The following is a 22,934-nucleotide window of genomic DNA, read 5'->3' as shown; positions in this document are numbered from 1 at the left end:
GGTCACTACTTCCCCACAGGGATGGAGGGGAAAATCTAAATTGGAGAACAGGCTAATTCACTGATCGTGCTGGGGGAGGGGCAGGGTACAGGCTCACACTGATCGGGCTGGGGGAGGGGAGGTACAGGCTCACTCACTCACCGAGCTGGGGGAGGGGCAGGGTACAGGCTCACTCACTGATCGGGCTGGGGGAGGGGAGTACAGGCTCACTCACTGATCAGGCTGGGGGAGGGGCAGGGTACAGGCTCACTCATTGATCGGCTGGGGGAGGGGCAGGGTACAGGCTCACTCTCTGATCGGGCTGGGGGAGGGGCAGGGTACAGGCTCACTCACTGATCGGGCTGGGGGAGGGGCAGGGTACAGGCTCACTCATTGATCGGCTGGGGGAGGGGCAGGGTACAGGTTCACTCACTTATCGGGCTGGGGGAGGGGAGGTACAGGCTCACTCACTGATCGAGCTGGGGGTGGGCAAGGTACAGGCTCACTCAGTGATCGGGCTGGGGGTGGGCAGGGTATAGGCTCACACTGATCGGGCTGGGGGAGGGGAGGTACAGGCTCACACTGATTGGACTGGGGGTGGGCAGGGTACAGGCTCACTCAGTGATCGGGCTGGGGGAGGGGAGGTACAGGCTCACACTGATCGGGCTCGGGGTGGGGCAGGGTACAGGCTCAGTCACTGATCGGGCTGGGGGAGGGGAGGTACAAGCTCACACTGATCAGGCTGGGGGAGGGGCAGGGTACAGGCTCACTCAGTGATCGGGCTGGGGGAGGGGCAGGGTACAGGCTCACTCAGTGATCGGGCTGGGGGAGGTACAGGCTCACAGTGATCAGGCTGGGGGAGGGGCAGGGTACAGGCTCACTCACTGATCGGGGTGGGGCAGGGTACAGGCTCACTCTCTGATCGGGCTGGGGGAGGGAAGGTAGAGGCTCACACTCATCGGGCTGGGGGAGGGGCAGGATACAGGCTCACTCAGTGATCGGGCTGGGGAAGGGGCAGGGTACAGGCTCACTCAGTGATCGGGCTGGGGGTGGGCAGGGTACAGGCTCACACTGATCGGGCTGGGGCAGGGGAGGTACAGGCTCACACTGAACGGGCTGGGGGAGGGGCAGGGTACAGGCTCAGTCACTGATCGGCTGTGGGAGGGGCAGGGTACAGGCTCACACTGATCGGGCTTGGGGAGGGGAGGTACAGGCTCACACTGATCGGGCTGGGGGACGGGAGGTACAGGCTCACACTGATCGGGCTGGGGGAGGGGCATGGTACAGGCTCACTCAGTGATCGGGCTGGGGGAGGGGCAGGGTACAGGCTCACTCAGTGATCGGGCTGGGGGAGGGGCAGGGTACAGGCTCACTCAGTGATCGGGCTGGAGGAGGGGCAGGGTACAGGCTCACTCAGTGATCGGGGTGGGGCAGGGTACAGGCTCACTCACTGATCGGGGTGGGGCAGGGTACAGGCTCACTCACTGATCGGGATGGGGCAGGGTACAGGCTCACTGTCTGATCGGGCTGGGGGTGGGCAGGGTACAGGCTCACTCAGTGATCGGGCTGGGGGAGGGGAGGTACAGGCTCACACTGATCGGGCTGGGGGAGCGGCAGGGTACAGGCTCAGTCACTGATCGGCTGTGGGAGAGGCAGGGTACAGGCTCACTCACTGATCGGGGTGGGGCAGGGTACAGGCTCACTCACTGATCGGGGTGGGGGAGGGGCAGGGTACAGGCTCACTCACTGATCGGGGTGGAGCAGGGTATAGGCTCACTCACTGATCGCGGTGGGGGAGGAGCAGGGTACAGGCTCACTCTCTGATCGGGCTGGGGGAGGGGAGGTACAGGCTCACTCAGTGATCGGGCTGGGGGAGGGGCAGGGTACAGTCTCACTCACTGATCGGGCTGGGGGAGGGGCAGGGTACAGGCTCACTCACTGATCGGGCTGGCGGAGGGGAGGTACAGGCTCACTCACTGATCGGGCTGGGGGAGGGGAGGTACAGGCTCAGTCACTGATCGGGCTGGGGGAGGGGCAGGGTACAGGCTCACTCACTGATCGGGCTGGGGGAGGGGCAGGGTACAGGCTCACTCACTGATCGGGCTGGGGGAGGGGCAGGGTACAGGCTCACTCACTGATCGGGGTGGGGCAGGGTACAGGCTCACTCATTGATCGGGGTGGGGCAGGGTACAGGCTCACTCTCTGATCGGGCTGGGGGAGGGGAGGTACAGGCTCACTCAGTGACCGGGCTGGGGGAGGGTCATTTCACCCAGTCACTGATCAGTGCCATTACAAGACTTAATGTGGTATTAATGCCACAGTGAATTAATTTTCACACTGGCAGAGGCATTCATTTACATATGAACTGCTTACACTGTTTATGTCAACACAAAGTAACAATAATTGAGAAAGAACTTGCATTTATATAGCGCCTTTCACAACCTCAAGATGTCCCAAAGCACTTTGCAGCCAATTAAGTACTTTTGAAGTGTTGTCACTGTCATAATGTAGGCAAACACAATGAGATAAATGACCAGATAATCTGTTTTGGTGGAGTTGTTTGAGGGATAAATATTGCCCAGTTCACCAGGAGATCTCCTCTACTTTTAAAAGAATAGTGCCATGGAATCGTTTATGTCAACCTGAGAAGGCAGATGGGGGTCTTTGGTTTAACGACGCATCCGAAAGACAATACCTCAAACAATCCAGCTCGCACTCAGTACTGCATGGAAGAATCAACCTAGACCGTGTGCTCAAGTTTGTGCAGTGGAGCTTGAACACACAGCCTTCTGCCTCGGAGATTGCTACCACAGAGCCAAGTCTGACACCCAAATAAAAACCATGGGCTTTGGTGCGATGTCTGTCATTTCAAAGTAAACTGCTTGCTGTTTCTTTATTGTAGTTCGGCGGACCCACAAACCGTGGCACTGTACGTCAGTCATTAGGGGGAGTTGGCAGAAACCTCGCAGGTACGGACATTTCTCTTGGTCCTTTAGGATTGAGATATAGGAGAATAATTAAATATAAAATATACAACAACCAGCTGGAAATCCTTTCTTTATCAAAGTCGTTCATGCTTTTGTCACCAGTGTTTGATGACATCATCCATCAGATGCTGTACAAGTTCCTACACACAACAACTGAGATGAACAGACCATCTGTATTTGGTGGTGTTGAGGAAAGAATATTTGCCGGGACACTGGGGGAATGATGCTGCTCTTCGAATAGTGCCATGAGATCTTTTACATCCATCTGACAACAACAACAGCTTGGATTTATTTAGCACCTTTAACGTACTAAAATGTCCCAAGGTGCTTCACAGGAGCATTATAAAATAAAATTTGACACTGAGCTACATAAGGAGATATTAGGGCAGATGACAAAAAGCTTGGTCAAAGAGGTAGGTTTTAAGAAGCATCCTAACAGAAGAGAGAGAGGTAGAGAAGCAGAGGTTTAGGGATGGAATTCCAGAGTTCAGGGCCTTGACAGCTGAAGGCATGGCCACCAATGGTGGAGCGATTGAAATCCGGGATGGTCAAGAAGCCAGAATTAGTGGAACACAGATATCTCTGGGGGCGGGGGCGATTAAGGGGCTGGAGGAGATTTCAGAGATAGGGAGGTCACGGCTAGGCAGATGGGGCCTCAGTTTAACCTTTCATCTGAAAGATGGCACCTCCAACAATGCAGCACTCCCTCTGTGCTGCACTGAAGCGTCAGCCTAGATTATGTGCTCAAGTTCATAGTAAGTCAAGTCTGATTCAGAGGTGAAAGTGCTATCAACTGAGCTGAGATGACTCAAGTACAGTAACTCGCTTCTTGTTCTGTGTATAGTTTTTTTTTAAATAATTTATTTGATTTCACTTTCTCCCTGCAGCACACACCTTCACTCAGTGTGAGGATTGGCTGGCCTTGTACTCACCATTCTGCCGTTGCTGCTGTATTCAGGCACGAGGAAGTGTAGGAAGGTGCCCAAGAGCAATTGGTCCTTCAGATTTTCTTTATTTCTATTGAAATTTTCAGTCAATGCTCCACAATTCTCCATGGTATCACCGCTGAGATCATCATGTGAGAATACCCTTTGTGAATTCATATTTTACCCCTTAGTCACCTGGCTTTTAGAGTTTCGATGCAGGCAGGTACTTGTATCTCTATGATTGAGGTGATAAGAAATTTGAAATGGCTCAGGTTCATAAAGTCTGCTTATTCCATTGGCAAATATGTTATCTTATTCTGGTACAGCGATAACCACAGGCAGCACTGAGATTAAAATAGAGCAGATATCAAGAGAACAGGCAGGGTTGCTAGGCCAAGCAGTTTGATTGGTTCGTTGTTGTGCGTCAATGTGATGCAACAGAAAATATTGTACAGATGGCATGTTTTACATTTATGTTGATTTTTTTTCCTTTGCAAGAAGTGCTTGCTTATCCCTCCTTTAATAGTGGCATTGTCTTCTGGTTGTAATAACTTAATGCTGGTGTTAATCGCCACAGTGAAAAACTCTCCACCTCAGATTCACGGTTTATTCCATTTTTTCAGTCAGAAAAATGTTCCACTCATTGCACTTTTAACCTTTGTAGACAGTTTGTAAACATTTAAAGGACACACACGATTTGTCGTGCAAAAAAATCACCCCTTTCAGTGCATTTGCTACCACAATAAATTGACCAGTCCCTTTAAGCATTTTGGTAGACCCAGACTAAAGCCCATTTCATTCATCAACTATGTCACGGGTTGGGAGCAGTGAGAGTTTACTGCACAATTACCAGTGTGAGTGTGTCTATCTTTTATTCCAGACTGTCTAAGTCGTCTGGGGTTGAATCCACTGTTCATCTCTGCCATTGGGTCTGATGCCAATGGAGACGCAGTTCTTCGCATTTGCAGTCACATGGTAGGCCATCATGCTGTGTGTTTAGCTCGGAGCAAGCGTTCTTTTTTAAATGTACGAGAAGACGATTACTGTCCTAGGATGTTTTTTGAAGGCAAAGTTCCCTCTTTGTAAAGGAGCTTTTCTCCACCCACAGCTGAGAAAACGGGCACACTCCCAGTCCTCTGGGGATGCCAGTCTGAAATCCACCACTAGGTGGCATGAAAGCACAGCCTGGGGTGCTCGGATTCTACCTTTTCCCATTCTGTGCAGAAAAGCCTGGCATTGCCTAGACACTTCCCTACGGTGTGTGAGAGAGGGTGAGCTGAACCTACATCCCAGCACTCCCATGGGCTGAACACACATTCCTCACACTCCACCAGCCCTCCCATGTACTGTGCATCTACGCTGGCCTCTGTGATGGTCCAACTACTAACTGACTTCTGGGTCGGTGTCATCCTGTTGAGCAGAACCGACCCGTGCTTAATGCCTTCTGCTGTGAAGCAGGGAGGTTGTGAAGGCACCAGCCCAGGTATGTTTGCCTGTGAATATATTGAGCACCCAGATAAAATGATATGTTCCCTTCAGTAAGTTGGGGGTGAGAGAGAAAGGAGACTCACTGTTGTCATTCCTGGGCTGTGATTTATCTATAATAATATTTAAGATAACACTCCTACATATATTGTACGGTATTACTCTGTTACATACTATAAATAACACCTATGTCTATATTGTGCATTATGGGGGTAATTTTCAACTTACTGCTGGAGCATAAAACTGGTGTTGCCCTTGTGCACCCATTACAAAAACCGCCCGGTCTTCCTTTTCATTGAAACCAAGGTGTAATGGGTGGTACTGTGCAACTTACACTCTGGTGGTAAGTTGAAAATGGCTCCATGGAAGTCATTGGTCCGTATAGCACGACTGCATGTGATTGTAAAATAACATACCATGTGTTACTGGCTGTGCTACCAGGCTGTACTCAGATTAATAAAATCCTTCTCTCTCTTTCTAGGATACCGGTGCCATAGCAATGTTACCAGAACATAGCACAGCGGTGTACTGTGCAGTAATCACAGCGACTGGAGAGCTAAGCCTGGGCCTTGGAGACATGGACATTCACCGTCAGATAACAGAGCAGTATGTAAGAGAAACCCACAATCCACTGCCCAAACTGACTGTGGTGGGCCTTATGTTTCAGACACCGTACACAACAAAAGGGGAATCAAACTAATTTGTTTCTCTCTCATTTGTTTTCTGGGTGAGCACATGATGGTATATTGAACCACACAAAGCTAAAGATGCCAGCTTTGGTTCTTGGCCTGTGTTGTCTTACTGAAGTCAATGGAGAGTTAAAAGGGGTGTCCGGTCTAAACTGCCTTGTTCCTGCTGCTCGGGCTAGGTTAAAGTCGGAATTCGTAGATAGCTATTGCTGTCCTTAACATTGATGGATACAAACCCTGAAACACCCAATATCAACAGGATTCAACTAATATTTCTGTGGGATATTGACTCACTCCTCTCTCACAGAGTTTGTTCACGTATCTCCCTCAATGTGATTCTTTCCGTATTTCTAGACTGCTTGTTATTTGTTAGGTTTCGAAGTTCGTGGAGCAACTCCAATCAGCCTCATTTGTGTGTTTAGATGGGAATATCCCCACGTCAACTATCAATTATGTCTGCAGTGTTGCGAAAGAACACAAAGTACCAGGTAATGGACTGTACCGGGCACATAACCGAATCAAGTAGAGTTTCACATCAATTACTCAGCATTTCAAAACAAAAAATAGTAGTTATGCTTCCCCAGTAGATCATTATTCAGTTACAGTTAAGACGACTGCACTCCCAACGAGTCCCATGTTATTTTGCAGTGAATCAGTACAAAGCATTACACTGTGTAGCATAACGGGGTTCTGAGACCAAAGGGTTTGTTCCTTTGGCCCTCCTTTCACCATGATATTTCTGCAGCCACCGAACTGCTCAACCACACCCTCACCACCACCTTTGATGCTCTAGTCCCTATTAAAACCATTACTCTCTCTCACCCTGGCCGCTCCCCCTGGTACAGCCCTTATCTTCGCTCCCTCAAGTCCAAGGGGCGCAGACTTGAACGGATGTGGTGGACAACTGGTTTAGCCATTCACCACCAGGTCTGGCTGGACCACAAAAGCATTATCCTGCCCTACTCTTGTCTGTCAAAACTGCTCGCTATTCCACGATCATTCTGGAATGCAAAAAGAACGCCCGGCTACTATTCTCTACTGCTAACCACCTTCTTAAATTTCTCTCCCATGTCTCCTCCACACTCACCTCCAACAAGTGCGAGGAGCTCATGGACTTCTTTGTCTCAAAGATTGAGACCACCCAATCAGCTGTCTCTGACAGTCCCCTTCCTTCCCCGAGCCTACTGAGCCAAACCTCCTCTGGGGTTCCCCTCTGCCCTAGCCTTGAACTCACATCTTTCTCCAGTTTCTCTCAGATCTCCCCTCTTGATCTCATCCTGCCCGTGAGACCCACTTCCTGCTCCCTTGATCCTATTCCCACTAAACTTTTAACAACCCAAGTTTCCCTTTTGGCTCCCATGTTAACCGACATTGTTAACGGTTCTCTCCCTTCAGATACTGTCTCCCTCTCCTTCAAATCTGCCGTCATCACCCCTCTCCTCAAAAAACCAACCCTTGACCCCACTGTGTTTGCTAGCTACCGCCCCATCTCCACCCTCCCTTTCCTCTCCAAAGTCCTTGAACATGTTGTCGCCTCCCAAATCGTGCCCATCTTTCCCGGAAATCCATGTTTGAATCCCTTCAATCTGGTTTCCACCCCTGCCACAGTACCGAAATGGCTCTCATCAAAGTCACAAATTACATCCTTTGTGACTGTGACAAAGGTAATGTATCCCTCCTCACCCCTCCCTATCTCTGTAATCTCCTTCAGCCTCATAACACTCATTTCCCGCCCCCCCCACCCCCCCGAGATGTCTGCACTCCTCAAATTCTGCCATCTTGAGCATCCCTGATTATAATTGTTTGACCATTGGTGGCCGTACCTTCAGCTGCCTGGGCACTAAATTCTGGAATTCCCTCCCTAAAACTGTCCGTCTCTCTACTTCTCTCTCCTCCTTTAAGATGCTTCTTAAACCCTACCTCTTTGACCAAGCTTTTGGTCATCTGCCGTAATTTCTTCTGTGTGGCTCGGTGTCAAATTTATTTATTTGTTTTGTCTTACAACACTTCTGTGAAGCGATATGTTTTGCGACACTAAAAGCGCTATATAAATAAAAGTTGTTGTTCCAACACATCCAAGACATAGAAACATAGAAAATAGGAGCAGTAGTAGGCCATTCGGCCCTTTGAGCCTGCACCACCATTCACTATGATCATGGCTGATCCTCTATTTCAACACTATGGGCCCAAGTTTCCACATGATTTGTGCCTGATTTTTAGGAGCAACTGGTGGAGAACGGACTATCTTAGAAATCGCAATTCTCCACATTTTTTTTTCTGTAGTTCTAGTCAGGTAGAACAGTTCCACTTTGGAACAGAATTTTTTCTTCAAAAGGGGGCGTGTCCGGCCACTGACGCCTGATTTGAAAGTTTCCACAGTGAAAACGTACTCCAAACTAACTTAGAATGGAGCAAGTGAAGATTTTTGTAGAACTGAAAAAACCTGTTCTACACATTAAAAAATCAGGCGCAGGTTACAAATTAGGCGTCCAGAACGAGGTGGGGGGGAGGGAACTCATTAAATTCTACAATAAATCCTTATTTATACTTATACAAATATTATACAAATAAATCCAACCTGAATAAACATTTATAAGCAAAGAAAAGATTAAATAAATCATCTTCCTACCTGTGTAGTGCTTCAGGCAGGCCTTTCGGGACCGAAGGCTGAACGGGTCGGCCCGAGACTTCGGGCAGGGCCCGTTCCCAGCACCAGATTTACAGGTAGGTGGCATTGGGTCGGGTCGGGGAGGTTCGGTTCGGGTCGGGGGGAGGGAGGGAGAGAGAGGGGGGGAGGGAGGGAGAGAGAGAGAGGGGGGGAGGGAGGGAGAGAGAGAGAGGGGGGGAGGGAGAGAGAGAGAGAGAGGGGGGAGGGAGAGGGTGGGAGGGAGAGAGAGGGGGGGAGGGAGGGAGAGAGAGAGAGGGGGGAGGAAGGGAGGGAGAGAGAGAAAGGGGGGGAGGGAGGGAGAGAGAGAGAGGGGGGAGGGAGGGAGAGAGAGAGAGGAGGGGGGAGAGAGAGAGAGAGGGGGGAGGGAGAGAGAGAGAGGGAGGGAAGGAGAGAGAGGGAGGGAGAGAGGGAGGGGGGGAGGGAGGGAGAGGGGGGAGAGGGAGGGAGGGAGGGAGGGAGGGAGAGGGAGGGAAAAAGAGGGAGGGATAAAGAGGGCGGGAAAAAGAGGGCGGGGGGGAGGGAGGGAGAGAGAGGGAGGGGGGGAGGGAGGTCAGGTCAGGTTGGATCCAGTCCGGGGGCGGGGAGCGGGAGTCGGGTCGGGTTGGGTCCAGTCGGGGGGGGGGGGAGGGGTGGAGCAGGAGCGGGAGTCGGGTCGGGTCCAGTGGTGGGGGGGGGGTCGGGTCCAGTGGTGGGGGGGGGGGTCGGGTCGGGGGGCGGGAGTGCGGGGCGGGTCGGGTCCAGTCGTGGGGGGGGGGGAGCAGGAGTGGGAGCGGGAATCGGGTCGGGTCCGGAGGCGGGGGGGAGCGGGAGTCGGGTCGGTCGGGTCCGGTCCGTGGTGGGGGGAGCGGGTGTCGGGTCCGGTCCGGAGGCAGGGGGGGGGGGAGCGGGTGTCGGGTCTGGTCGGGGGGGGTGGGGGGAGCAGGAGCTGGCCGTGGGAGGAGCCTTATTCACGCAGCCCCAGTGAGGCCATTGGGCCAGGGCTAGGGGCTGCGTGTTTCGGGCGCCTGGAGCTACTGCACTTGCGTGCCCACTGTAGCGGCATATGCAGAGGTCCCGGCACTGTTTTCAGCGCAGGGACCTGGCTCTGCCCCCTACAGCCCCTGCTGCGCTGCGCCGAGGGCCAGAGGACCTGCAGGGAGGTGGAGAATACGGAGGATTTTTTTAGGCGCACTTTGTGGCGCAAAAAACGGGCGTCCAGGTCGGGACTGCGCCGTTCTAGGCGCATGTGGAAACTTGGGCCCTATATTCCCACTTTTTCCCCATACCCCTTAATGCCTTTTGTGTCCAGAAATCTATCTATCTCTTTCTTAAATATTTTCAGTGACTTGGCCTCCACATCCTTCTGTGGAAGAGAATTCTACAGGTTCACCACCCATTGAGTGAAAAAATTTCTCCTCATCTCGGTCCTAAATTTCCTACCCCGTATCCTGAGACTGTGACCCCTTGTTCTAGACTTCCCAGCCAGCAATGATGTTCATTTGAACTTCTGCACAGAAAGGCTGACCTCTGCAGGCAGCAGAAGCAGTGTTTAGAATGTCATTGTTACAACCGTGGGATGTTCAAGGACAGCCACATCTTTTATCCATTGTCTTGCTTGCAGTGTTGTTCGAACCGACGGACATCACCAATGCTTGCAAACCATTCGAGACAGATAGCTGGAAAGCCCTGGCATACACAACACCCAATCTGATGGAACTGCGGGCAATGAATGAGGCGCTCGGATTACCAGTACCAGCAGGTAATTATTTCCAATGATTAGATTTTGCAAACAGGTTAGACATTTAGAACAGGGATAACGTCACAGGACTTGCTCTTTTCATAATTATGGTTAATAACTGAATTGTATTTATTTCACGTTTAGTTGAGAGCGAGACTCAATTTTCTGTTTTTTAAACAAAAATTGTATTTTCTCCTCTTCCTGTCCCAGAGTTGTCCTTGCACAGCTCACGCCTTCCTCTGCTGATGCACAGGGTGATCGGTAGCTGGCTCCCGAAAGCAAAGCTGCTCTGAAACTGGCTAGCAGAAGATCTTTATGGGGATCATGTTTGAAAATTTACTGGAGTTATTTGAGGATGTAACAAGCAGGGTGGATAAAGGGGAACCAATGGATGTGGTGTATTTGGATTTCCAGAAGGCATTCGATAAGGTGCCACGTAAAAGGTTACTGCAAAAGATAAAAGTTCACAGGGTTGGAGGTAATATATTAGCATGGATAGAGGATTGGCTAACTAACAGAAAACAGAGAGTCGGGATAAATGGGTCATTTTGTTGGCGACTAGTGGGGTGCCGCAGGGATCGGTGCTGGGTCCTCAACTATTTACAATCTATATTAATGACTTGGATGAAGGGACTGAGTGTAATATAACCAAGTTTGCTGATGATACAAAGGTGGGTGGGAAAGCAAGTTGTGACGAGGACATAAAAAATTTGCGAAGGGATATAGACGAGCTAAATGAGAAGGCAAACATTTGGCAGATTGAGTATAATGTGGGAAAATGTGAGGTTATCCACTTTGGCAGAAAAAATAGAAAAGCAAATTATAATTTAAATGAAGAAAAATTACCAAATGCTGCTGGGGGTCCTTGTGCATGAAACACAAAAAGTTAGTATGCAGATACAGCAAGTAATCAGGAAGGCAAATGGAATGTTGGCCTTTATTGCAAGGGGGAGAGAGTATAAAAGCAGGGAAGTCCTGCTACAACTGTACAGGGTATTGGTAAGGCCACACCTAGAGTAATGTGTACAGTTTTGGTCTCTGTATTTTTAGGAAGGATATACTTGCATTGGAGGCAGTTCAGAGAAGATTCATTAGGTTGATTCCGGAGATGTGGGAGTTGACTTTGAAGATAGGTTGAGTAGGTTGGGTCTATACTCATTGGAGTTCAGAAGAATGATAGGTGATCTTATTGAAACTTATAAGATAATGAGGGGGCTCGACAAGGTGGATGCAGAGAGGATATTTCCACTCATGGGGGAAACTAAAATTAGGGGACATAGTCTCAGAATAAGGGGCTGCCCATTTAAAACTGAGATGAGGAGGAATTTCTTCTCTGAGGGTTGTAAATCTATGGAATTCTCTGCCCCAGAGAGCAATGGAGGCTGGTTCATTGAATATATTTAAGGCAGTGATAGATTTTTGAGCGATAAGGGAGTAAAGGGTTATGGGGAGTGGGCAGGGAAGTGGACCTGAGTCCATGATCTTATTGAAGGGGCCAGGTGGCCTACTCCTGCTCCTATTTCTTATGTTCTTATTTGACCTCAGTTAGATACCCCCTATAGGGGAGGGACTGCTTGTTCCCTGTTAGAACCCAGCAATAAAGCTGCAGTTAGGAATCCACAGGGTGTGTGAGGGGATTCTTGTATGTGAACACTCATCCCACAGTCCAGTGGCACAACTCAATGGTCCCGTGCGATGTTTCATTGCACTGGGAACTGGGTTGCATTTGTGAGTGCTTTTAGTTAAAAATATGTAAAGTGAGAAGGCGAATGACATCAGGCAGCTCAGTATACACAAAGAATGGTGTTTATCCATTTCTGGTGAACCACGTTGCCTTTTAAAGCTTTTACAGACAAGTTAGGCCCGTTTGCATCCCCGACTCCACCCCCACTCATCACTGGGGATGGACATTGTGGCCTTGCAGATAGAATTGAGCAGGCCACCCAGCGCGCGCTGGGAGGTTTTGTCCCACTCTTGGACTGCTAATCCTAAACTAGTGGACAATCTAACCTGGCTGCCACTTTGTTCTGCTTCTGAGTAGCTGTTGCATTTGAATGCAGAACAAATTACTAGTGCTGGGGACAGGGGGCAAAAGTAATGTTTTAATATTCCAACAGTGTAGATGCAGAGTGTGTTGGATATGATGCTCAGCCAGTATGAGTGGACAAAGATATCTGCCATATGTTGGATCTATGAGCTGCTGCACTCCACATCCACTCTTGGTTTGAACTTTCCTCAATGTCTATAAGGTTATCATCAAGTTTTTCTCAACTGCACAGAGCTCCCCTCGGTGATCGATGACGTCATTGGTGTTGCGCTGGACATGTCACGGCCATTGTTGGAACACTTGCAATGTGCGATTGTAACCCTGGGTCAACACGGTGTGCTCCTGTGTGGCAGAAGTGAAAAAGGAACTATTTCTCTTCAGCCAAAGAAAGCCCCTCAGGTCAGCAATGACATTGGAACGTTCACTCACCGGCGACACGCCTGTCTATAGCTTCTGTTTGTTGAAACACAAAATGTTGACCTATTAATTTTGGTTCTTTATCAAATGTCGTGCACTGTTCTGTTGCCAGCAAAGTGAACAGGTAGCCTGCTCCATGGCCTCCACTTCGTTGTGAGTGGTCAGTACATGGTATGTTACAGGTCAGGTGACCCACTTTATAGGGCTCCAGCGTGTTGTCATAATTCCCCACGCAGAGAGACCTCAATCTTTGCTGTGTCATTGGCCAATTGGTACATAATGAAGATTAGGTGTTGCTATGAAAATACATAGCAGTTACAACACGGAAACAGGCCATGCAGCCCAACCACTCGGTGTTGACGTTTATCTCCACGAGTGGATAGTTTGAATTATATTTACCCACCCTGTTTCCATATCTATTCAACCTCTTTTCCTTCATCCACCTATCCAACCTAATCTTGAAAGTTGACAGATACTGCCCCAAGTACTAACCCTGGAATCCAGTTCCACAGCCTCAACACTCTGTGAACGTTTCTTCTGCCATGTGTTCTAAATCTTTTACATTTAACCTTGTACCGACACAAACACGATGGGCCGAATGGCCTCCTTCTGTGCCGTAAATGTCTATGATTCTATTGACCCTCATTCTTGACCTTTCAAATACTGGAAACAGTCTGCTTTGATCTATAATATCCCATTCTTTCTAGTTTTAAACAGTTCTATTGTACCAATCTGCAATTATCGTTGGTCAAAAAGGACCCAATTATCAAATTTTTCTTCATATTTCCTAATACCAGGCAGCTTCCTGGTGAATCTGCATTGTTCCCCCTCTAAAGCCTCCAAATCCTTCCAAAAGTGTGGATCTGTGCACTGCATTTTAATAGAGGTCCTATTAATGTTTAATATTGGCTCATCATTCGCTTTGCGTTTTATATTCTATACCTGGAGATAAAACCTAGATTTAGCTTGTTTTGGTATCATCAGCAAATTTCAACCCTCCAGCCCTATATCCAAATCATTGTTATACATAGTGACCGGAAATGGCCTCCGAACTGAACTCTACAGGACACCTCTGCCCATTTATAAACACTCTGGAAAACTGCCCTTAACTCCTACTCGGTTTTCTACCTTCTAACCAATTTTCAATTCAGTTTGCTATCCTCTAATTCTATACCCCTTAATTTTCTCATAAAGTCCAGGAACACCACATCCTAGCACCTGGGATGCAACAAAACATTCAGGACTGTCGATCTGGCCTAGTCAGCCCCTGTAACAATTGAATCACTACTGCTTTTGTAGCCGTGTTGATAATCTCTCCACCTGGAGCTCATTGTTGGTGCCATTGACATTTATGTGATGGCCCTGCCCGGACACCTAATGTTCCCCTGTGAGAGCATAAAATACTCTTGGCCAATCCTGTTCTAACCATTCCTTTGTGCTTTTCCCCACCCAATGATAGTCTCCCATCTTTCCTCCTCCACTGCCATGCTCTCTAATTCTCCCTGGTGTGACTACCCTCTGAAACTCTCTCACCAGAAACTGCTCGCACCCCATAACGTGTCTCCTATGTCCTTCTCAACTTCAGGCATTTTAAATTCGAGAATGTGAGTTGGAGACGGTTCTCACAGGCGTTGATTGTCCAAGTCAACACCTGATGCTTGAAACTCCCACACATCTGATAGGAATTACACATTACTGTCCCTTCTGGTACTGCTATTATAAGATTTATTTAGTTTGTTAACTTATAAAGTTTATATTACTTATGTATAGTATCAGCTAGTCTCCTTAGCACCACCTTCCTCCTCTGCACCTAATTCCCACTCTCACCAAATTCCCCTTTTAGAAGTCCTTACTCTCACGCTGGGTACCCACTCACAGCTCTAGCTTGTTCTCTCGCAAATATCCTCCTATAAACACTTTGCAGACACAGCTAGTTTGAACTGGTCAGTCAGCCCCCAAGCACCCAATATCTAATTAATGCTTGGCCAATGAGCTACTTACAAGAGGCAGGGAAATGCATGGAAAGGAATCTGAGATGGGAGTTGCCATGGGGGGAATGATTAACCTCTGATCGCACCTCCTTATAACAGCATGGTTAAGATTGGTAACTCACTCTGAGGAGGTTATGTCACTGTCCAATTGCTCCATACCATGGTCTACTAGGGTTCTGACACATTGTGACTAAATTTACAGGGTATTTCAATGTTTTTTCCCTTCCCAGAGTGTACCTGGTAAGATTTGTGGTATCTATTACCCAGCGATTGCTGCTGAGGCAGAAGAAATACTGAACGTATCCGGAACTGGTGACAGGTAAGAGACCTTTACCATCTCACCAATCAGCGCATCTGATCACTGTGAACTCTGTCAGGATTCTGTCAGTGAGCTCAACTTCAAATGGGTTTCAGAAAGAGCACTGGAAGAGAAATGTTCTCATTTCAGCCCAATAGCAATTGGTCATGTTCCTTTGGTCCAATCAACGATGATTCTAAGTGAGGTAAATTGCTGATGCATCATGTTGGAATGCTGATGTGCAGAAGTTGGATGCAGGTTCACAAATACAGTTTCCTACCTGTGACTGACCAAACTCAACCATGCCACCGGAGGAACCGTATGAACTAATAGATAGCCATACTTCTCTGAAAGGCTCAACTGTTAAGATAGCTGAGCCATACAGACGGTAAGATCTTGGGTTTGACCTCTCGGCTGTGCTGAATAAACTGACCTCCAGCAGGAGAGCAGAGGAGGAGAGAACTAGCCATGGTTCCTGTTGTGTATGGAGAAAGAGTCAGACTGAACACTGTGAGCTCAAAGTAAAGTGTGACCGTAGTCTTTTATTGCAGGTCTCCAGAGTCCCTCTCCAACCTGTGAAGTCTTCTTAAATACCTGTGCTCCCAAGGGACTCCAGGGAATGAGCCCTCTAGTGGCTGTAGAGAGTAAATACAAGTCCACATAAAAAACAACATTCCCCCTCCAAAGTCAATAGTGTAACTATTTACAATGTGAGTCGATCTGGGGCCCTTCTTGCCCTGGTTGATCGTCTCGGTGTGAAAGCTGGTGTTGTTGAATCATTTGTTGGGCCCTCACTGGGCTGCTGTGCAGCTGGCCTTGCTGGGCTGCCTGGTGTGCTGGGCCCTGCAAGTCTGCTGTGGATGATGGGTTCTGCTTCATGGTCAACCGTGGTGTCGGTTGCCACTGGTGTGTGTGTTGGGGGATTAAAAAAGGTAGGGTCCAAGGTGGGTTGCTCAGGGTAGTCCGTGAATCTGAGTTTGATTTGGTCCAAGTGTTTCCGGTGAATAAGTCGATTTGAAAGTTTGACCCGAAACACCCTGCGCCCCTCTTTGGCAACGACAGTGCTGGGAAGCCACTTGGGACCTTGTCCGTAATTTAATACAAATGCAGGATCATTGACTTCAATCTCGCGTGACACACTTGCGCTATCATGGTATGCACTTTATTGAAGCCGCCTGCTTTCTACCTGTTCATGTAGATCAGGGTGAACTAACGAGAGCCTTGTCTTAAGTGCTCTTTTCATGAGCAGTTCAGCAGGTGGGATCCCAGTGAGTGAGTGAGGTCTCATGCGGTAGCTAAGCAGGACTCGGGGTAGGCGAGTCTGCAGTGAGCCTTCAGTTACCCTCTTCAAGCCTTGATGGTTTGCACTGCTCTCTCTGCCTGACCATTGGACGCTGGTTTAAACGGGGCAGATGTGACATGTTTGATCCCGTTACGGGTCATGAATTCTTTGAACTCAGCACTGGTAAAATATGGCTCGTTGTTGCTCACCAGGATATCGGGCAAGCCATGTGTGGCAAACATGGCCCGCAGGCTTTCAGTGGTGGCAGCGGACGTGCTAGCCGACATTATCTCACATTCAATCCACTTGGAGTACCAAAAGGAACATTCGAACCACAAGGAACATTTTACCCAAGAACGGGCCTGCATAGTCGACGTGTACCCAAGACCATAAACTTAGCGCGCCTCCCTGGGTACATTGCTTAACTGCGAGCATGTATTACATCTGTGAATGCAGGACTCTAAGTCCGCATCGATACCGGGCCACCAGACGTGGGATCTGGCTATCGCTTTCATCATTACGATGCCTGGGTGGGTACTGTGGAGGTCATTGATGAAGGTGTCTCTGCCCTTCTTGTGGGCCACTATTCGATTGCCCCACAGAAGGCAGTCTGCCTGTATAGACATTTCATCTTTGCGCCGCTGGAACGGCTTTATTTCTTCCTGCATTTCCACTGGGACACTGGACCAGCTCCCATGCAGCACATAACTTTTGATTAGAGATAATAAGGGGTCCTGGCTTGTCCAAGTTTTGATCTACCGGGCACTCTCAAATGCTTCCATAACCATGGCTAGATCTGCGGGCTGCGCCATTTCCACCACCGTGGTGGGCAATGGCAGCCTACTGAGAGCATCGGCGCAGTTTTCTGTGCCTGGCCTGTGGCGAATGGCATAGTTGTATGTGGGCAACGTGAGCGCGCCCATCTCTGGATGCGGGTCGATGCGTTGGTATTTATCCCTTTACTCTCGGAAAATAGGGATATAAGTGGCACATGGTCAGTTTCCAATTCGAATTTTAGCTCAAACAGGTATTGATGCATTTTCTTTACCCCATAGACACACACTAACGCTTCTTTCTCAATCATGCTGTAGGCTCTCTCAGCCTTAGACAGACTCCTGGATGCATAAGCAACCGGTTGCAGTTTTCCGAAATCATTGGCTTGTTGCAATACACACCCGACGCCATATGACGACATATCAAATGCTAGTACCAAACGCTTACATGGATCATACAACACAAGCAATTTGTTTGAGCATAGCAATTTTCTCGCTTTTACAAAGGCATTTTCTTGGCTTTTGCCCCAAACCCATTCGCCACCTTTTCGTAGTAAGACATGTCGTGGTTCTAGCAGTGTGCTGAGACCCGGTAAGAAGTTACCAAAGTAGTTCAAGAGTCCCAGAAACGACCGCAGCTCCATCACGTTCCGTGGCCTCGGTGCGTTCTCAATTGCCTCCTTCGCATTCGCATTGGTGGGCCTGATGCCGTCCGCCGCAATCCTCCTTCCCAGGAACTCCACCTCAGGCGCCAGGAAAACGCATTTCGAGCATTTTAACCTGAGCCCCACGCGGTTGAGTCGACTAAGAACCTCCTCCAGGTTCTGCAGGTGCTCGACTGTGTTCCGACCTGTGATCAAGATGTCGTCCTGGAAGACCACGGTGTGTGGGACCGACTTCAGTAAGCTTTCCATGTTTCTCTGGAATATCGCCGCCGCTGATCGGATTTCAAACGGGCATCTGCTATAAACAAAAAGACCTTTGTGCGTGTTGATGCAGGTGAGGGCCTTCGATGATTCCTCCAGTTCCTGCGTCATATAGGCTGAAGTCAGATCCAGCTTTGTGAACATCTTTCCTCCCGCCAGCGTTGCAAAGAGGTCGTCGGCTTTTGGTAGTGGGTATTGGTCCTGCAGGGAAAACGATTGATAGTTACTTTGTAATCGCCACAGATTCTGACGGTGTCGTCTCCCTTGAGGATTGGGACAATAGAACTGGCCCATTTGTTGAACTCGATCGGGGAAATGATGCCCTCCATTTGCAGCCGGTCTAGCTCGATCTCTACCCTTTCTCTCATCATGTACGGTACTGCTTTCGCCTTGTGATGGATGGGTCGCACCCCCGGAATTAGGTGGATCTGCACTTTTACTCCTTGGAATTTCCCGATGCCTGGTTCGAACAGCGAAGGAAATTTGTTTAAGACCTGGGCACACGAAGTGTCGTCAGCGGGCGATAGCGCTCGGGCGTCGTCCCAGTTCCAGCGTATCGTTCCCAGCCAGCTCCTGCCGAGCAGCGTGGGACCATCGCCCGGTACCACCCATAGTGGTAGCTTGTACACTGCTCCATCGTAGGAGACCTTTACGGTAACACTGCCAATTACAGGAATCAGTTCTTTCGTGTAAGTTCTTAGTCTCGTGCGAACTGGAGTTAGGATTGGCCTTGAGGCCTTGTTGCACCACAACCTTTCGAAAGTCTTTTTGCCCATGATAAACTGGCTCGCGCCCGTGTCCAGCTCCATTGAAACCAGGAGTCCATTTAGTTCAACATTCAGCATTATCGGGGAACAATTCGTGGTGAATGTGTGCACCACATGTACCTCTGCCTCCTCTATCTGAGGCTCTGGTTCGTAGTGATCCTCCATGGATCTGTCCTCCTCTGCAACATGGTGGTTTGCAGGTTTAACAGGCTTAGCAGCTCGCCTGCACACTCGTTGGAGGTGTCCCATTGTTCCACAGCCCCCTTGTATCCTTTGAATCGGCATGAATGGAAACGATGATCACACCCTGCAGCGCCAACAAGGTGTTAATGGCCTTGCATTCATTACCCTTGATGGTGGACTCTGAAACATCTGCGGATGTGTAGCTGCAGGTATATGTGACCTGCCCCGTGCGTTATGATTCGAAAGCAACATCACTTTGTTCACAGTACTTGTAGCAGCACTTGTGTGCTGAGAGATTTGCTTAGTATTGTCACTGGTGGCAATGAACGCCTGGGCTATCGCTATGGCCTTACTCAAGGTTGGGGTCTCTACAGTCAAAAGCTTGTGAAGTATGGTTTTGTGGCCAATGCCAAGTACGAAAAAGTCTCTGAACATGTGCTCCAAATGTCCTTCAAATTCGCAATGTCCTGCAAGGCGTCTCAGCTCGGCGACATAACTCGACACTTCCTGGCTTTCAGTCCTTTTGTCGGTGTAGAACCTGTACCTCGCCATTCCGGTTCAAATGCTCTCGGACCAGTGTGCACAAATCGTCGTACGATTTCTCCGTGGCTTTCGCTGGAGTGAGCAGATTCTTCATGAGGCCACACGTTGGTACCCCACAGACGGTGAGGAGGATCGCTCTATGTTTCGCAGCGCTCTCTTCCCCATCTAGCTCGTTGGCCACGAAGTATTGGTCGAGTCGCTCCACAAAAGTTTCCCAATCATCTTCCTCCGAGAATTTCTCCAGGATGCCCACTGTTCTCTGCATCTTTGGGTTCGCTATCTGTATCTCGTCACTAGTTGTTATGTATGGAGAAAGAGTCAGACTGAACACTGAGCTCAAAGTAAAGTGTGACCTTAGTCTTTTATTGCAGGTCTCCAGAGTCCCTCTCCAACCTGTGAAGCCTTCTTAAATACCTGTGCTCCCAAGGGATTATGGGATCCCTTGGGACTCCGGGGACTGAGCCATCTGGTGGCTGTACAGAGTAAGTACAAGTCCACATATATAACAGTTCCCACTCCGGATTGCTGTCCAGTGATCACCTGTTGAAAGTTTGCATGTTTGGTCATCAGATGAGGATAGATTTTGGGCTCCATGTCCCGCCCGGTGATAAAATTGCCTGCTGACCCTCAGTGTCAAGGTTCCTATAAGAATAATAGGCACTGTGGTGAAGTCCGGAGGGCGAGTGGTTTCTTGTGGAACTACATCCCGGCAAGAAGACAACCTCTTCATGGGCGGGTGGGGGGATCCGTGGAAATAGTCACATGGGGAAAGATTTTTGGAGGTCTAATTGCATTGGGACACTGGAAAGGTTTCATCATCAACAGTGGATATCTCAACAAATCCCAGCAAATATAGTGAAGCTAGGAAATAATGATTGGGTTACGGTCTATGCCATCAATCGAGTTATGTATCATCATATTGCAGGCTGTGGCACATCCTTCATTTATCTTACTTTGAGTCAAAACATTCTGATTTAAGGCAGTCATTCTGAGCCCAGGTAGATCAGTTGAAACTATATTATGAAGTATTGTGACAGAGGATGTGGGCTGCTCCACGAGTATTGAGAAAGTTGGTTGTAACCGGACTCTGTAAAGCAGAGTTTCTAGGTTTAGTCATTTGTCGAAGCTCCATGAAACATGTTCAGAAATATTGGAAATAAATGTACCCCAAAGGAGAAGGTGACAAATCCTTCAACCTGCCCTCTAATCTCACTTCATTCTGCGGTAGCTGAACCTATCATCTGCCCACCCTAACCACACCACAGTAACGATTTGGAAAGGATTAGTTCCAAGAAACAAGGGATTTCCTTTGATTATACAGATTAGCACAGAATTTGTGAACTAAAGAAACACGTGAAGGATGGTGTTGAACCAAAAAAAATAACTGAAAACACATTGAACGAGTTATTTACCTCGGCAGTCATAAATATTAAAAATACGTCTATCCCAGATTTCATTTTCTTCCGTATTTCTGGATTAATTTTTTTCAAATAGCAAAGTCGCAGCCATATACGGCAGAAGGGGAACAATTCCAACTCGCCAAACTCACGTGCGTGGGATAGTGACTGTACACTGCAAACTTGTTCATTCATGTTTGTTGCGTTCTTCCTACCAGCAAGGGGAATGCACAGCGTCCTACCCACTCTGATCGTGGACCGCTAACCCACCCTCGACAGGAATCTTCCTCTTACTCAATTTATCCGGGAGTGCCCATCCATCTGGCTGGGGACGCCTTAAACACAAAACCTTTTCATTACAGGGTATTCTCCTCTCGCCCCACCCTGTCCCGGTCCCTGAATTCACGCTTCTGTTTAAAAACTATTTGCTGCACTTTTGCAGTGTCCCTGACCAGCTGCTTGAATGGTCTGGAGATTGTGGTTGCAGTGCTGGAATGATCACCAGTTTTGTTGGTAGGAGGTCGACAGATAACATTCTGTAGTCCTCCCTTAACTCATAGTGTTTCTCTATTTCTATTATTCCCCATCAGAATTAGACTAAGTGGTCATATACTGAACTATAATGATAATGGTTGGCAAACAGTGATTAGTGGGGTGCCACAGGAATTAGTGCTGGGGCCTCAACTATATTAATGATGAAGGGACTGAGTGTAATGTAGCCATGTTTGCTGATGATACAAAGATGGGTGGGAAAGTAAATTGTGAGAAGGACACAAACAACCTGCAAAGGAATATAGACAGGCTAAGTGATTGGGCAAAAATTTAGCAGATGGAATATAATGTGGGAAAATGTGAGGTTATCCACTTTGACAGAAAAAATAGAAAAGCAAATTATAATTTAAATGGAGAAAAATTGCAAAGTGATGCAGTACGTCGGGACCTGGGGGTCCTTGTGCATGAAACACACAAAGTTAGTATGCAGGTACAGCAAGTAATCAGGAAGGCACATGGATGTTGGCCTTTATTGCAAGGGGGATGGAGTATAAAAGCAGGGAAGTCCTGCTACAACTGTACAGGATATTGGTGAGGCCACACCTAGAGTACTGTGTACAGTTTTGGTCTCCGTATTTAAGGAAGGATATACTTGCATTGGAGGCTGTTCAGAGAAGGTTCACTAGGTTGATTCCAGAGATGAGGGGGTTGACTTATGAAGATAGGTTGAGTAGGTTGGGCTTATACTCATTGGAGTTCAGAAGAAAGAGAGGTGATCTTCTTGAAACATATATGATAATGAGGGGGCTCAACAAGGTGGATGCAGAGAGGATATTTCCACATTAAACGGGAAACTAAAACTAGGGGAATAGTCTCAGTATAAGGGGCTGCCCATTTAAAACTGAGATGAGGAGAAATTTCTTCTCTCAGTGGGTTGTAAATCTGTGGAATTCTCTGCCCCAGAGAGCTGTGGAGGATAGGACATTGAATATATTTAAGGCGGAGATAGACAGGTTTTTGGGCGATAAGGGAATAAAAGGTTATGGGGAGCGGGCACGGAAGTGGAACTGAGTCCATGATCAGATCAACCATGATCTTATTAAATGGCGGAGCAGGCTTGAGGGGCCAAATGTCCTATTCCTGCTCCTTTTTCTTATGTTCTTATGTTGAACAGACTTATACGACAGACCATAAAAGCGTGAGAAAAGCTAAACTAAATAATTTTGGCCTGTACTGTCTCAGGAATACCAATTTAGAAGAACTGGAGAGGAAGGGAGCAAGAGAGATTTATTCATCAGTTTTTTTTCACCAACTCAATGAGAGTCGTACTGCACACTCCAGATTGACAAGTGACTCCCAAAACATAT

At 48.4% G+C, this 22,934-nt stretch overlaps 1 protein-coding gene across 8 annotated transcripts in view; it reads left to right on the top strand.

Moving 5' to 3' along the window:
• Positions 1-22,934, top strand: part of LOC139280792 (uncharacterized) — a 228,693-nt gene that overhangs the window by 85,529 nt on the left and 120,230 nt on the right. For all 8 annotated transcript variants that reach the window (XM_070900496.1, XM_070900492.1, XM_070900494.1 and 5 more), the window contains 7 exons: positions 2,882-2,948; positions 4,773-4,867; positions 5,859-5,987; positions 6,440-6,554; positions 10,335-10,472; positions 12,731-12,897; positions 15,137-15,225. In XM_070900496.1, the coding sequence (XP_070756597.1) occupies positions 2,882-2,948; positions 4,773-4,867; positions 5,859-5,987; positions 6,440-6,554; positions 10,335-10,472; positions 12,731-12,897; positions 15,137-15,225 (800 nt within the window). The remainder of the gene's footprint in view (positions 1-2,881; positions 2,949-4,772; positions 4,868-5,858; positions 5,988-6,439; positions 6,555-10,334; positions 10,473-12,730; positions 12,898-15,136; positions 15,226-22,934) is intronic.

Source organism: Pristiophorus japonicus, chromosome 15 (assembly GCF_044704955.1).
Source record: "Pristiophorus japonicus isolate sPriJap1 chromosome 15, sPriJap1.hap1, whole genome shotgun sequence".
Classification (NCBI taxonomy): domain Eukaryota; kingdom Metazoa; phylum Chordata; class Chondrichthyes; family Pristiophoridae; genus Pristiophorus; species Pristiophorus japonicus.
Note: the sequence above shows the minus strand (reverse complement) of the source record. Positions and strands in the feature narration are given on the sequence as shown.